Source organism: Lissotriton helveticus, chromosome 8 (assembly GCF_964261635.1).
Source record: "Lissotriton helveticus chromosome 8, aLisHel1.1, whole genome shotgun sequence".
NCBI lineage: Eukaryota > Metazoa > Chordata > Amphibia > Caudata > Salamandridae > Lissotriton > Lissotriton helveticus.
The window spans coordinates 212,285,867-212,301,087 of NC_136069.1; the positions used below are offsets into that span (position 1 = coordinate 212,285,867).

At 42.5% G+C, this 15,221-nt stretch overlaps 1 protein-coding gene across 1 annotated transcript in view; it reads right to left on the minus strand.

Annotated features, from left to right (window-relative positions):
* The window catches only part of LOC144773723 (trifunctional purine biosynthetic protein adenosine-3-like), a 219,052-nt gene that overhangs the window by 175,095 nt on the left and 28,736 nt on the right, over positions 1-15,221 (minus strand). Inside the window, 1 exon segment of the mRNA XM_078658864.1 lies at positions 3,323-3,434. Within this exon segment, the coding sequence (XP_078514990.1) occupies positions 3,323-3,434 (112 nt within the window).

The window sequence follows — 15,221 nt, forward strand, 5'->3', positions numbered from 1 at the left end:
TCTCCTCTTGGGGTGATATTTTCTCTCTTTCACTTAAACGCATCTCGTACAAACTTACTGTTTTGTTATGTTTGGTGTCTTTTAGAAGAACTTCTGATGTTAAAGCTTTGGATATCTCTAGTAGAGCCTTCCAACCCAAGGGTGTTTGCTTCTACCTCAAGAAAAGAACTAAAACAATGTCTTCCTCTATCTTTTACCCTTTCTTTCCCCGGAATGAAAGACTGTGTGTAGTTAAATGTCTGAAAGGATATGAAAGAAAAACAAAAAATTTAAGAATGAATGAACATCAACTTTTGATTTCACATAGATCGCCTCACAAAGGTGTCTCTTCTCAGACCTTGGCAAGATGGGTTAAAGAGGTCATGCATGAAAGTGGTGTAGATACCTCTGTCTTCGGAGCTCACTCTCTTAGAGGTGCTTCGGCCTCTAAGGCCTTTTTCATGGGAGGAAGTCTACAAGATATCCTTAGGGCAGCTGACTGGTCAAATGATAGCATGTTTAGGACTTGTTATTTTAGACCAATTTCGAATCTGATTGATAATGTTATTAATGCACTTTAAACTTGCATAATATGGCCTCCGTGTCGTGCCATAAAATTTAGATTTTTCACTGCCTGGTGGGCAGAAAATCTGGATTTTATTAAAGACACGGAGGCTAATATTATCCCTCCTCTTATTATCCCTCCCACTGTGGATAAGATACTTGATATGTTACCTTTTTCTTTCAGAATGAAAATACATTTTTTCCCCTTTGGATGACCTTTGGAAAGCTGTCTTCAAATATATTCCTGTTTTCTTCATGAAGTTTGATCTTTCCTCGCAGTTTATAACAAAGAAGGAAGATGGCTGGTCGTGATGGGACTATGTAGTTCTCTAGAATGTTCATGAGTGTTCTATGTTCTCATTCTCATTGTTGCTACTGGGCTGTAGTAATAAAGGAGATTTGCATAATATTAGCCTCCGTGTCTTTAATAAAATCCAGATTTTCTGCCCACCAGGCTGTGAAAAATCTAAATTGTTCCATATTGCTCCGTATGCTGTATGTTTCATATTCTACTTTTGTATTTTACGAACTGCATATTCCATGTTACTATGTTCAATCCCCTGAGTGGTTTATTGGTATAACATTTAATCATTTTCAGTCATGCATACAGTTTATTGCCCAACTTAAATTTTTTCCCCTTATTTCCCCTTTTCTTTACAACCTTTACCCAATTTTATGGTGTTTGCTCTTATTGTCATTATTGTATTTTTTTTTCTTCTTTATTCATTTCTTTTGTTTTTATTACATTAGTGCTTGATCTTATGTAACATTTTTTATTGATTGATTGTGATTATTTTATCTGACATTACTTTAATAAAATCTGTTTTGAACTTATATAGTACTCATTTATTCGAGGAGTAAGCCATTGACACTTTTGACATACTTCTGAAATTCATGACTGAGAGACCCATTTTTATTTCGATGGATGGCCAGTTGTTCTGCCAGGTGGACGGAGTAGATTATTCTGTCCCCTTCTATCTCCCAGATGGCTTGACCACCCGCTAAATTTATAAATGATCGCTAGGCAGGAACTGCCATCACAGCGGTCCCTGTCAATGCTCTTCACTGTTTGGTGCTACATGATTAAGCCCTGCCCCAAAGATTTCTTTTTTTATTTTCAGTTGCTTGAGTCATCTCCCATGGCAAGGAGGCATTATTCTTTTTTAATGTCCCTTACCGCCAGAGTTTGCCTGGCGGTGATGGACAGTAAAACAAATGGCTGTATGTCCACTCATCCTAATTGGATGGCCAGACATATAGCCATTTCTGAAGACCCTTAAACTGTCGGGCCATCAGCGAGGTTTGGCTATGGCGTTGACGGAGTAGTCACTGCGGTAGCCATAACTATGGCACACCCACATCTATATCGGGCTGGCAGACCATTATCTTGGCAGTAACCATACTCCATTGCTGTTGCAACTGAGTAGGCTTACCACCAAGATATGAATTGGTCCCTAATCCAGGAGTACCACAAGACTATGTGACATCTACTCATACACCAATCTCTGTGAAGTGGACACTTTGGGGCATATGTACAAGCCCTTATCACCATCACAGCGTCACTTTCAGTGACATTGTGATGGAGATAGGGACCTCGCCTTATTTACAAGACAGCTTTAAGTCACTTGATGTGGCTTAACGCTGCCTTGTAAATAAGGCCCCCTTGGCAATGGCTATGGGCAGGCAATGGATGTTGTGGTGGGCGTTCTACCACAACACCAATTGATTTTGCCGCTGCCCCTATTTACAAGGGCAGCGTAAATAGGAGGCAGCGCCTAAATTAAGACCAGGGACAACATGGTCTTAACTTGGCGAAACGAGGAGAAATGCTTTATTTCTCCTCGTGTTTGTTTTTTCCATGTGTGCTGCCTTGTGCACCACACATGTAAAAAGCAAAACGCCTTGGATTGTTTATGTGTAGGAAGGTGGGACACCTGCACATGAACAATCTTTAACAAAAATTTAATTTTCTAACTTCCATGTGTGCTGCATTAAGCAGCACACATAGAATTGGCAAAACGGCATTTAAATATTGTTTATGTGCAGGAAGGGACACCTTCCTACACATAAACAATCTTCCCATGCACGCATTGGTGCTAAGCTGCTAAACTTAGCATCAGCGTAGGGGGAAATGCAAGGCTGCACTATATTCTTGTAAATATGGTGCAGTCTTGCATTTCTGAAGTGGTGGAGTGAGGCGTTAAGCCATGACGGCTAACGCCTCACTCCATCACTTCTTTGTACATATGGCCATTTGTGTGGCTTTAGGTGAAAGCCCATCAGATTTTCAATTTAACATTTCCAAAATTAACATCTGTAAGGAAATACTTCTAAAGTACAAATAACAATATTCCAAACTTTTAAGAAACAAAACTGAAGAAAGGGAACAATTGGAAAACAGGGGCTCAGCAAAACATAAAATAACTGCGGAAAATGGAAGGGAATAGGACAAAAGGGGGGATGAGGTCCGTCATAATAAAAAAAGAAAAACAGACGAGGAAAAGGAGAATAAAATCTAATGGATATAGGAAAAATCAGGTGGCAAAAAAATCAAGGGAAGGAAAAAGACGATGCAGGGGTTAACTCCTATAAGGAAAAACGTAGAATTGCAAAAGACAATATACAGAAAAAAGGGTAAAGGAATGGGAGAAATGGGGAATAACTCAAAGTAATAAAAAGGTACAGAAGATGTAAAAGAAGGAACTATGGATTAAAGTAAACAACAGATAAGTAAAAAAAATGACACTTATTAAGGATCATCTGACAAACCACAACTTACCTGTGTCAGGTCTTGCACTGCTTTGCAGGCTTCATCCTTGCTATCAGCAATGATCATACTTGTACCATTGGTCAAACCATTTGCCTTTACAACCATTGTGGAAAAATCAGCACTTAAAGAAAACAGGATATTATTGTGACAATTGCTATGACAGTATGAATGAATACAGGTGATTTTAGTACTTCAGGTCACCATTTTATGCCAAGCTCTAAACAGGGATGCAATAGTATTACATGTAACTATAACTATCATGTTATAATCATTTACTGACCAATTTAGGAGTAACAATCCAGGGGTGAGGGACCCTAATGAAGGGGTAACCACACAATATTGCTACTTCTAACAGTACTAACAGTAATTTGTGTCTTCACTCCCACCTCTGTTGCCAGTGGATTTTCAAGCTATAATTTACTGACCGCAATTGCTGAGGAGGAAAGAAGAAACCATTGTATCCTTTAAAGAGAACTACTAGGGCAATAAATCATGTAGATCCATTTAAATTCTCTGCCCGTCTGACATCTGCTGTTACTGACTAGCAGCTGAAGTGGAAGCCAGAACATGGCTCTCCCACTGCAGCTATTATTTAGGACCTAACGCCACAGGGAGAAGGAAAAGGGTAGAAAACCTCAAGGGAGTACCTTGGCGGCACACTGGAACATGTGTCCAAACTCTTCTCGCGGCTTCCACTAAAAAACAGCTGCAGCAGATGCTGTGTGTGTGACTCCTACTGTATTAATTGGTTGCAGGTGAAACTAGAGGAGGAAGAGTGCATGAGTTGTAGTCTCCTCAGGCCCAGTCCGAGTACTTGTAATACAGGTTCTTAGGGACATATTTACATCTTTGTGGAAGGAAAGAGAAGCCTACCCCAGCCATGGCAACCGCTGCTGCCATTATCAAGGACAGCAGCAGAACTGTACACTTCCAATGTTCCCTAGTGGAGCTCACTGAGTGGCATTCATTCTTCTACCATGTATGCCTCTGTGCATCCTTAATGCATGTATGTTAAGAAGTGTCAGTTTCTGCATTCTGCAAACTGGTGGCCACTGGAATCTGGGGGAGTAGATATAGTTGAGCAATGCTTTGATAAGAATATCAAAATCAGATCATTTTCAGAAAATACATCCAGCATTACAAACATTCCGATTCGCTGTATTATCGTATTAATCAAGGATTTTTAAACGTGACAAATCCTCAAAAGTATATTAAGTGACACTATATACTTTGTAATGTATTTAGAGGAGGTTATGAATAGTATAAACAAATATTTTTCGATGAATAGCCAAGCAGCAGATGTAGCTGATTTTTGTGAGAGCACAAACTGACGAATGCTTCACTGATGCGGATCAATTCGGTGCAGGAATCATTGCCTGAGCAAAACGCAGTGCACTCAATGGGATGTATGACATTACAACACATGCTTTTACCACGCATGCCTTTACAACGCTGTATTTACAACGCATGCCTTTACAACGCATAGTGCTTTGGGGCGCTGGATAGTGAATTGTTTAATTTACTATTCCAACTCCAGTCCCAGTGGATAGTAGGGAAGGTGTTGGATAGTAAATTAAACCTATTCCCTATCCTAGAGTGCCCCTCAGCGCAATGCGTTGTAATGGTTTGCGTTGTAAAAGTTGCGTCGTAAAGGCACTGCGTGGTAAAAGTTGCGTTGTAAAGGTTGTTTCCCCACTCAATGCATGCACAATAAAAAGGCTAAATCTTAGTTATAGTTAGCAAAACTGTATTTATTCTTTCAATACACACCAAACATAAATTACACAAACATTTGAAATTCTAAAGTTATAGTTATACCTTAAATTTATAATTTATGCGCCACCTTGAAATTATTATAGCTCATGCAGCTCCATACACAGTGTAGTGAATTCAGTAACCAAACTACATAAACTATAACTCGCGCCTTCTCTGTGCACTACTCATACCCTTTCACATTACATCACTTATACCATCTGAAACCATAACATTCATAACAACACTTATAACATCACATATCCTATCATTTGTAAGAACACAGTGCATGGTAGAGTGGAGAGTTATCGTTAATAGAGTGCGGCTTTCAAATTCAACACACTGTGCATGGTGGTGCGTGTGTTGTAATAATTTGAGAGTGATTCATAAATTATAACTTTAAGGTATGACTATAACTTTAGAATTCATCATATTTGTGTAGTTTAAGCTTGAGTTGTATAGAAAGAATACATAAAGATTTCCTAATCATAGCTAAGGTTTAACCTTTGTTTTTTTCATTGAATTTGAATGTTTTCTTTTAATAAACATATGTTTTAAATCATAGAGTACAGTGACGTCGAGTGGAGTTTCGTAAAGTAGAGAGTCGTAACGTACAGTGGAAGGGAGTGTCATACAGTGTAGTGTTGTAGAGTGGATTATCATAGAGTGGAGCCTATTGAGTGGAGTGGCACAGCGTACAGTGGAGTAAAGTTTCATACAGTGGAGGGGAGTGGTGCATTGCAGAGTAGAGTGGCATGGCGTGGCGTAGCTTAGAGTTGAGTAAACGGTCATAAATTGAAGCGGCATTGTGTACAGTAGAGTGAAGCCATGTGTCGTAGAGTGTTGGAAAGTCTTGTTTAGGTGAGTAGAGTGTTGTACAGTGGAGTGTAGGGGCACAGAGTCGAGTAGAGTGTCATAGGGCGGCAGAGAGTCTAATAGAGTGTTGTACAGTGGCGGTGCATAGAGTGGACTAGAGTGAAGCGTTCAGTGGAGTGGCGTACAGTGGAGCGGCATACAGTTGAATACTGTAGAGTGGATTGGCATAGAGTGGAGCTGCATACAGTGGAACCGCGAATAATGGAGTGGCATACAGAGGAATATCACAGAGCGGAGTGGCGTAGAGTGGAGTGGTGTATAACCGAATAGCATATAGTTTAGCAACGTAGACTGGAGTAGCTTACAGTGGAGTAGCGTGTCATAGAGTAGAGTGGAGTGGAGTGTCGCAGATTAGAGTGAAGTGGAGTGGTGTACAGTGGAGGGGCATAGACTGGAAAGGCATAGAGTTGAATAGCATGTCATTGATTAAAATGGAGTGCTGTAGAGTGGAATAGAGTGGAGTACAATGGCATAGAGTGGTGTGGCATAAAGTGAAGTGGTGTACATTGGAGTGATGTAATGTACAGTGGAATACCGTATACTGGAGCTTGCAGATTAGAGGGGCGTACAGTGAAGCAGCATGGAGTGGAGTGGTGTAGAGTGGTGTACAGTCAAATAGCATATAAAGCAGTGGCATAGACTGGAGAGGCATACATTGGAGTAGCGTGTCCTAGTGTAGAGTGAAGTGGCGTAAAGTGGAGTCATAGACTGGAGTGCCATAGAGTTGAGTAGCATGTCATAGAGTAGAGTGGAGTGCGGCAGAGTGGAATAGCGTAAAGCACAGTGGTGTGGCGAAGAGTGGAATACCTTAGAGTGGAGCAGAGTAGAGTGGTGTACAGTGGAGTACCAGAGAGGGGAGTGGCATAGAGTGGTGTGGTGTAGAGTGGAGTGGTGTGCAGTCAAATAGCGTACAGTGGAGCGGCATAGGCTGCAGTGGCATACAGTGGAGTAGATTGTCATAGAGTAGAGTGGAGTGGCATAGAGGGAAGTGGTGAACAGTGGAGTATCAGAGAGTAGGTGGTGTACAGTCAAATAGTGCCCCAGAGTTGAGTAGCTTGTTGCAAAGTGGAGTGGAGTGCCACAAAGCGAAATAGCATGGAGTGGCGTAGAGTAGTATAGCTTACAGTGAAGTGGCATACACTGGAGAAGCGTAGACTGGAGTGGCATACAATGGAATACCGTAGAGTGGAGTGGCAAAGAGTAGAATAGAATACCATACAGTAGAGTGTGTTCAGTGGAGTAGCACAGAGTGGAATGGCATGTCGTAGAGTAAAGTGGAGTGGCGTAGAGTGGAGGGGCATAGAATGCAGTGGTGACGAGTGGAATAGCGTACAGTGGAGTGGTGTAGAGTGGAGTGGCGTACAGTGGATTTGCGCACAGTGCAATAGCGTACAATGGAGTAGCAGAGAGAGGAGTGGCATTGAGTGGAATAGCATAGAGTGGTGTAGAGTGGAGTTGCATACAGTGAAATAGCATAGAATGGAGTGGCGTTAAGTGGAGTGGCACACAGTGGAATGACGTAGACTGGAGTGGCGTGCAGTGGAAAAGTGTAGAGTGGCATACAGTGGAATAGCATAGAAAGAAGTAGCATACAGTAGAGTTGGGTACAGTAGAGTGACAGACAGGAGTGGCGTGGAGTTTAATAGAGTGGAACAGCATAGAGTGTAGTGAACTGTTGTAGAGTAGAGTGATGTTATGTTATGTTAAACGAATTTGTTACCGTGCACGGACACCAATTGGTTTCATGGCGCTCACAGACAAAGCAGAGATGCAAGGCAGAGGGGTGTAAGGCAGTGAGGTTTAATCATAAGCTAACTAGAAAAGGTGAGTTTTGAGAAGTTTGCGGAAGGTGATATAATCAGGGCAGAGTCGGATGGAAGAGGGAAGGGAGTTCCAGGTTGAGGGAGCAAGAAAAGAGAAACTGGGGACTGTTAGAAGGTTGTGAGCAGAAGACCGAAGATTCCTCAGAGGAATGTGATGCTTAAGGCTAAGGGAGGTAAAAGCAGGAGCAAGAGCAAGAAGAGATTTGAAAACGGTACAACCCATCTTGAAAATACAGCGGGAAGCGACCGGGAGCCAATGCAATCTCCTCAACAGGGGCGAGACATGTTGGTACTTTGGCTGTTGGAAGACCAGTCTGGCCGCCTGGTTCTGCACCAGCTGGAGCCGATGGAGATGGTAAGCTGGAATCCCCACATACAGGGAGTTGGCGTAGTCAATACGGGAGGCGACCAGGGCCATGATGACCAGTATGAGAGCCTCTGTAGAGAGGAACCTTCGAATTTTACAAATTCTGCGTAGATGGTAAAAGCAGGCCGAGGTGACGGTGTTAATTTGAGGTCTCATTGATAGGTCACTAGAAATGATAACACCAAGGCTCCTCACGGAATTGACAGGACAGGGAGGGGGGCAGAGAGCCTGAGGCCAAAAACTGGAGCTCCAAGGATTTGAGGACCCTCCTGTCAAGATCAGCTCCGTCTTGCTGGGATTGAGCTTCAGCTGACTAAAATTCATCCACTCAGAAATGGTGAGCATGGTGGATTGAAAGTTGGTGCGAGAGGAGAGAGTGGGATCAATAGCGAAGATTAGCTGTAGGTCGTCCGCATAATTGAAAATAGTGACAGGGGTGTGACGCAGGGAGGCTAAGAGGGGTTGCATATAAAGATTAAACAAAAGAGGCGAAAGGGCAGAACCCTGGGGGACACCACAGGAGAGTGAAGATTGGGGGGCAGAAAAGGTGGATAGCTGAACCGATTGAGAGCGCCGGTGTAGAAAGGAACCAATCCAAGTTAAGGCCAGGCCCTGGATACCCGCGTTACCGACACGGTCGATCAAGATGGCATGATCGACCGTGTCGAAAGCAGCCGACAGGTTTAATAGAACCGAAGCCTGGGCAAGGTTCCTATCAGCCCCCTGTCTCAGCGCATCCATTACAGCCATGATGACAGCTTCCGTTGAGTGGGCTGGTCCAAAACCAAGTGATGTGTTGTGTAGTGCAGTAGCATAGAGTGGACTGGTGCATGATACAGTAGAGTGGAGTGGTTTGTCATAGAGTGGCGAGTGGAGTGATATGTCATAGAGTGGCATGTGTCTTAGTATGGAGGATCCTCGAGTGAGGGGAGTGGCTTTGAGTGAACTCTGATGTTGTAGAGTGGATTGGCGCACAGTCGAGTGGCATGTTGTAGAGTGGTGTAGTGTGTGATAGAGTAGACTGGCATGTCATAGAGTGGAGTGGCATATTGTAGAGTGGGGTGCCACTGAGTGTCATAGAGTGGAGTAGCATATTGTAGAGTGCACTGGCATGTGTGGCATGTCATAGAGTGAAGCACTGTGTAGTGTCATAGAGTGGAGTGAACTGTCTTAGAGTGGAGTAGAGTTGCATTTCATAGAGTGTAGTGACGCGTCATAGATTGGAGAGTTGTATCGTACAGTGGAGTGGAGTGTTAATTTGTGTCGTATAGTCTAGTTTAAATAGATGCATTGTAAAATTTGGCAGGAATGTAGAATATGGTGTGGAAAGGGCAATTGTTTATAGTAGAGCTAAAATGGTTAAGTAGTGTTAAAGTAATAAGTCACAAAACACACAGGGGAAGATTTATTAAAGTGTCACACAACACAGCACGACATCTTGCTGTGCTGCACTGCGTGACAGGGGGAGGGCATGGATGCACCATATATCTCATTGGGCTGCCGTACTTGTGGCAGCCTAGCGCCACTGAAGGTACACCTTTGCCCCATGATACAAGGGTGTCTGCATTGTAAGCAAGATTGTTTTTGTGCAGGAAGGGACACCTTACTGCACAAATCAATTGATTTTTGCGTTCTCTGTGTGCTCCAGAATGCAACACACTTAGAAAGAGTTAACAACAAGGAGAAATAAAGATACTTCTCCTCGTGTAGCATTTTGATGCATTACCATGTTCCCCAGTCTAAGTAAATCTGAGAATGTGCCAAAACCCATGGGTGGACACATGGAAGACCCACGGTCCACCCATGGAACTACCTTCCCAGGGCAGGGTACGGCAAGGTAGCGACTTGCGCTGCCTTGCGATACTCTAGATTTACCAAGTAATGTAGGGCCACACATGAGTAGATCTCATTGAAGAATTGTGTTGCTCTTGTGGCACCATGCATGATATAACGGGAACCCAATACAATGATAAATCTGGCCCTTAGTCATATATATTGGGCCATGGTATACCGCGGTAACTGCGTAGTATACCGCAGTAAATGCCAATGACAACACAGTATATGATTGGCTATGGATACCTTTACAAAAGTAAAATGAAGCCATGTTATTTTTGCCTCTCTTTGTCTGTGTTCTGCATTGGACCTTAGTAAGTAAGTAATGTAATTTTATTGGTTTTAGTTATTTAAAACCATAACAATTTTAAGATAAAAACAAGGCAAAAAACATCAAACTATCACAGCCTTCAGTGATTTTCTAAGGTTTTTCAAATGTTAATTGCTAACTATAAAGTCCCTTTAACCTTAAGTTTTTTAAGTGAATTTCACCACCACCACATTCAAAATGTATAACTGCAAAATGGATTATAAGCAACACACTAAACATATTACTATCTAAATTACTCTATAATAGCATGTATAACTCCCTTAATATCTCTATCACACAGTGTATAACTCTTTCAGGGGAATCTGTGACTGCATACATCACTGTATCAGTAAGTCTATCATTCACTGTATAAGTATTTGAGTGGATCTGTGAGACAGTGCATTAGCCTATCAATGGTTCTGTAACAAACTGCGTGACTGTCTCAGTGCATCTATGAGTGGGTGCATCAGTGTCTCAATGGGTGTGATTGGTTGCATGAGTCTCCTAGTTGATCTGTGAGTAGGTGCATGAGTGTATGACTGTCTGACTAGATATTTGAGTGAATGCATGAGTGTCTGAGTGGGTGAGTGAGTGGGTTCATGAGTGTCTGAGTGGTTCTATGATTGGTAGCGTGAGTGTCTGAGTGGATCTATGAGCGGATGCATGGGTCTCTGAGTGGGTGCGTGAGTATCTGAGTGTATGAGTGACTGGGTGCACAAGTCTCTGAGTGTGTCTGTGAGTGGGTGTGTGAGTGACTGTTTGGGTGCCTGTGTGTCTGAGTGGGTCTTTGAGTGGGTGTATGAGTGTCTCAATGGGTCTGTGAGTAAGAGCATAAGTCTCTGAGTGGGTGAGTGAATGGTGCATGCATGAGTGTCTGAGTGGGTCTGTGATTGGGAGGGCGAGTTTCTGAGTGGGTCTGTAAGTGGATGTGTAAGTCTTTTAGTGGGTGATTGAGTGGGTGTATGTATATATGAGTGAGTCTGTGAGTGGGTGTGTGAGTCTCTGAGTGTATGAATGAGTGACAGAGTGCATAAGTCTCTGAGAGGATGTGGGACTGAGTGTGTGAGTGACAATGGGTGTGTAATTGGGTATGAGACTGTGCATATAAGTCTATGAGTGGGTCTCTAAGTAACTGCTTCAGTCTCTGAATGTGTCTGCACAAGGGTGAGTAACTCTCCAGGTGAGTTTGTAAGTGGGTGCATGAGTACCTGAATGGGTATGTGAGGGAATGCATGAGTATCTGCGTGGGTATGTGAAGGGGTGTATAAGTGTCTGAGTGAGTTTGTGCGTGCATACATGAGTCTATGACAGCATGCACAAATATATATTTGCCGCGTTAACCAAGAACGCTCCAAAGTTGTCCGTTGGCAAGGCCAGCACCAACCCATAAGATTGGGGGCCATGGAGTTCAGAATCCTTTAAACCCTCCAAGTGGACAAGCAACTACCGGGATCTATGGCGCACATACATTTCGAGACCCATCCACGGTTTTAATGGACAGTGACAATATAGTGCAATCCATACAGGGGGAAATTACGGGACACGGATCACAAAGAACATAAGGCATTGCGCAGCACTCATCTGAGTGGCCCATCTGTGGGCGGCTGATTGAATAAATGTGGGTGTGTTCCAAATGCACCAATCTCGAGTCATGCCTCTGATGAGGGCAGTAGCCCAGAAACGCGTCAGGAAGATAACTTCCGATACGAGAACTGAAACCGCATCGAGATGTTTTATGTAACCTTACCCGAAGAAATTTTGAAAATGACCTGATGGAGAGTGCAGCCTTGCTAACGGCCAACTTTGGAGCTTTCTTGTTTAACGCGGCAGTCCGGCCGCGAAGGCCAGCACCACACCATAAGATTTGGGCCCACAGGGTTCAGAATCCTTTGAACCCTCCAAGTGGACAAGCAACTACCGGTATCTATGGCGCACATACATTTCGAGACCCATCCAGGGACACGGACCACAAAGACCATAAGGCATTGCGCAGCACTCATCTGAGTGGCCCATCTGTGGGCAGCTGATTGGTGCATTTGGGACACGCCCACATTTATTCAATCTCGAGTCGTGCCTCTGATGAGGGCAGGAGCCCAGAAACGCATCAGGCAGATAAATTCCGATACGAGAACTGAAACCGCATTGAGATATTTTGTGTAACCTTACCCGTAGAAATGTTGAAAATTAGTTGATGGAGAGTGCAGCCTTGCCAATGAACAACTTTGGAGCTTTCTCATATATGTATATGCGTGTGTGTGTGTGTGTGTGTGTGTGTGTGTGTGTGTGTATATATATATATATATATCTTATGGCAGGGCAGTGACGATAGCGCCAAAGATTTCATTACTAACCTTAATGCCAATCAGGTTAACCTCAAGTTTACCTCACACATCAGTGCTAGAGAAGTTGAATTCCTAGATGTAAAAGTATATGTGGAGAATGACATGATCAAAACTACCCTACAAAGGAAAGTGACAGCAGGTAACTCCACATTACATGCTACTAGTGCCCACCCTAAACGCCTAATAGAGAGTATCCCCTACGGAGAGCTCCTCAGAATTAAACGCATATGCAGCAGTACTGAACAACAAGAAACCTGGATGAGGGAGGCAATTTAAAGATTCCGTAGATGAGGATACACTACATGCACTCTCAACAAAGCACTTGACAAAGCCAAAGCTAGACCTAGGGAATCATTGTTAGGCTCTCCAAGAACCAACAGCAATGATGAAAATGAACCTGAGGGGGGTAGGGAGACAAACAATGTCCCCAGATTAATCCTAACTTTCAATAGCCAACATCGCCAAATACGGTCTATTATTAATCAAAATTGGCCGATTGTTTTGACGGATGCAGTCATGGCAACTGAGGTGCCTACTAGCCCCAACATAACATACCGTAGAGGCACCTCAATGAGAACACAAATAGTCCGCAGCAACCCTGAAACCGTCAAAAGCAATAAATCTACTTGGCTAAAACAAAGGGAGGGTTTTTACAAATGCTCATACTGCAGGGCTTGTAAATTTGGTGTTACAACCACCAAATATAACACTCAATTCAGCCACCATGAGTCAAGAATCGAGGGGTGTTTTGATTGCAAAACCGAGTATGCCGTGTATGTCCTGACATGCACCTGTGGCCTCAGATATGTGGGAAGCACCAATCTACAGGTGCATGTCAGGATACTTCAGCATTTACGGGCCATTGTCAACAACGACACGGCATACCCGGTAGCTAGGCATTTTAAGGCTGTCCACAAAAATGATCTCAAACATTTGAAATACTTTGTAATTGCTGCTGTCCCTGAACCACTCCGGGGTGGCAACCGTGAGAAAAATGTAAGGCAATTTGGGCCAGATGTAGGTCGGTCGGTAACGGCCGAAAATCGGTATTTTTGTCCGTTACCGACCGGTATATGGGTGACAGGTATGTAGGGGGCATTATTTTAACGATTCGGTAAAATTACCGATTCGGTAATTTTACCGATTCGGGAAAATAAAAAATCGGTAAATTTACCGATTCTGAGGCACCGAGATGTGGGTGGGACTCCTCAGAGTCCCAGAGGCCTTACAGAATCGGTATTTTACCATCAAATCCAATTTGATGGTAAAATACCGATTCCGGTGTGCATGCACATGTGTGCATGCACACCTATGCCATGTGACAGGCTGACCTGCCCTTAGGGCATGTATGCCTGCCACATGGCACCCAAGCCTGTTTTGGGGGTGCCAGAGGGTGTCAAAGTGACACCCCCTGCACCCTTGTGCAAATCGGTATTTACCGATTCGGTAAATACCGAATCGGTAATGCCCATTCATTCCTATGGGCTTCAAAGCCCATTGGAATGAATGGGCATTACCGATTCGGTATTTACCAAATCGGTAAATACCGAATTCTTCAGAATCGGTATTCCAGCACATCTGGAATACCTACATATCCACCCCTTAGGTTTACCGATTTTTAATTACCGAATCGGTAAAATTCGGTAACAAAAAATCGGTAAATCTATTTTACCTACATCTGGGCCTTAGAGTCCAAATACATCCTTGAGCTAGACAGCAAACATCCCAATGGACTAAACAACACGGAGGACCTACACAATTTACTGTAACATAATAGCTTTGGCACTATATTAAATGTTTCCTAGTACTCTCATACCATCCATATTGTCACTATTAACAATTCTTGAATATGTATATGTTTTCCCTATAACTGTAAAATATCTGTTTTTAACTTTTCTCAATACATTCAATAATAATTTTTGTTTGTATTTTTTAACATACCTCTTCAAAACCTATCTGAGCCCCATTTTGCACAGACAACTTTCTTTGCACTCACTTATTGCACTTTTCTAAGAAATATTATAGACAGCTGCTAGTGCATTACACTTGCACACGGCATAATTTTGCACATTGTTACCATTTGCACATACAACTAGGATTGTTATCTACATTGATATCTATCCAGTTAGGCCATCAATCAGTTCAGGAATTCATTCCGCCAGACTGGTATCTTAATTTGCACTACAACACATGTATATTAAGTAATTTTATCAATTTTTTACAACAATTTTTACGATATTTATTCGTTTTATACATATATTTATTTATTTAAATATATACATATTTTTGTATGTACATACCAATGTGCCCATATATCTACTCATATTTATTTATATATATATATTTATGAATTTAGGTATATATATATATATACATACATACGTGCACAACGATGCATGTATATATATATATAGCAGTTCATACTGAGCTTATCTACTTAGAGGCTTGTTAAGGGCAATTATCAACAGCATTCAAGCTACAAACTATATTGCCTTGTGATATGTGCATGCAAAACAACAAATGTGCCATATATCGGAGATATGTTGCAAAATACGTGTGCCAGATAATACAATGTGCTACAATCCATAACAGCACAGCATTCATG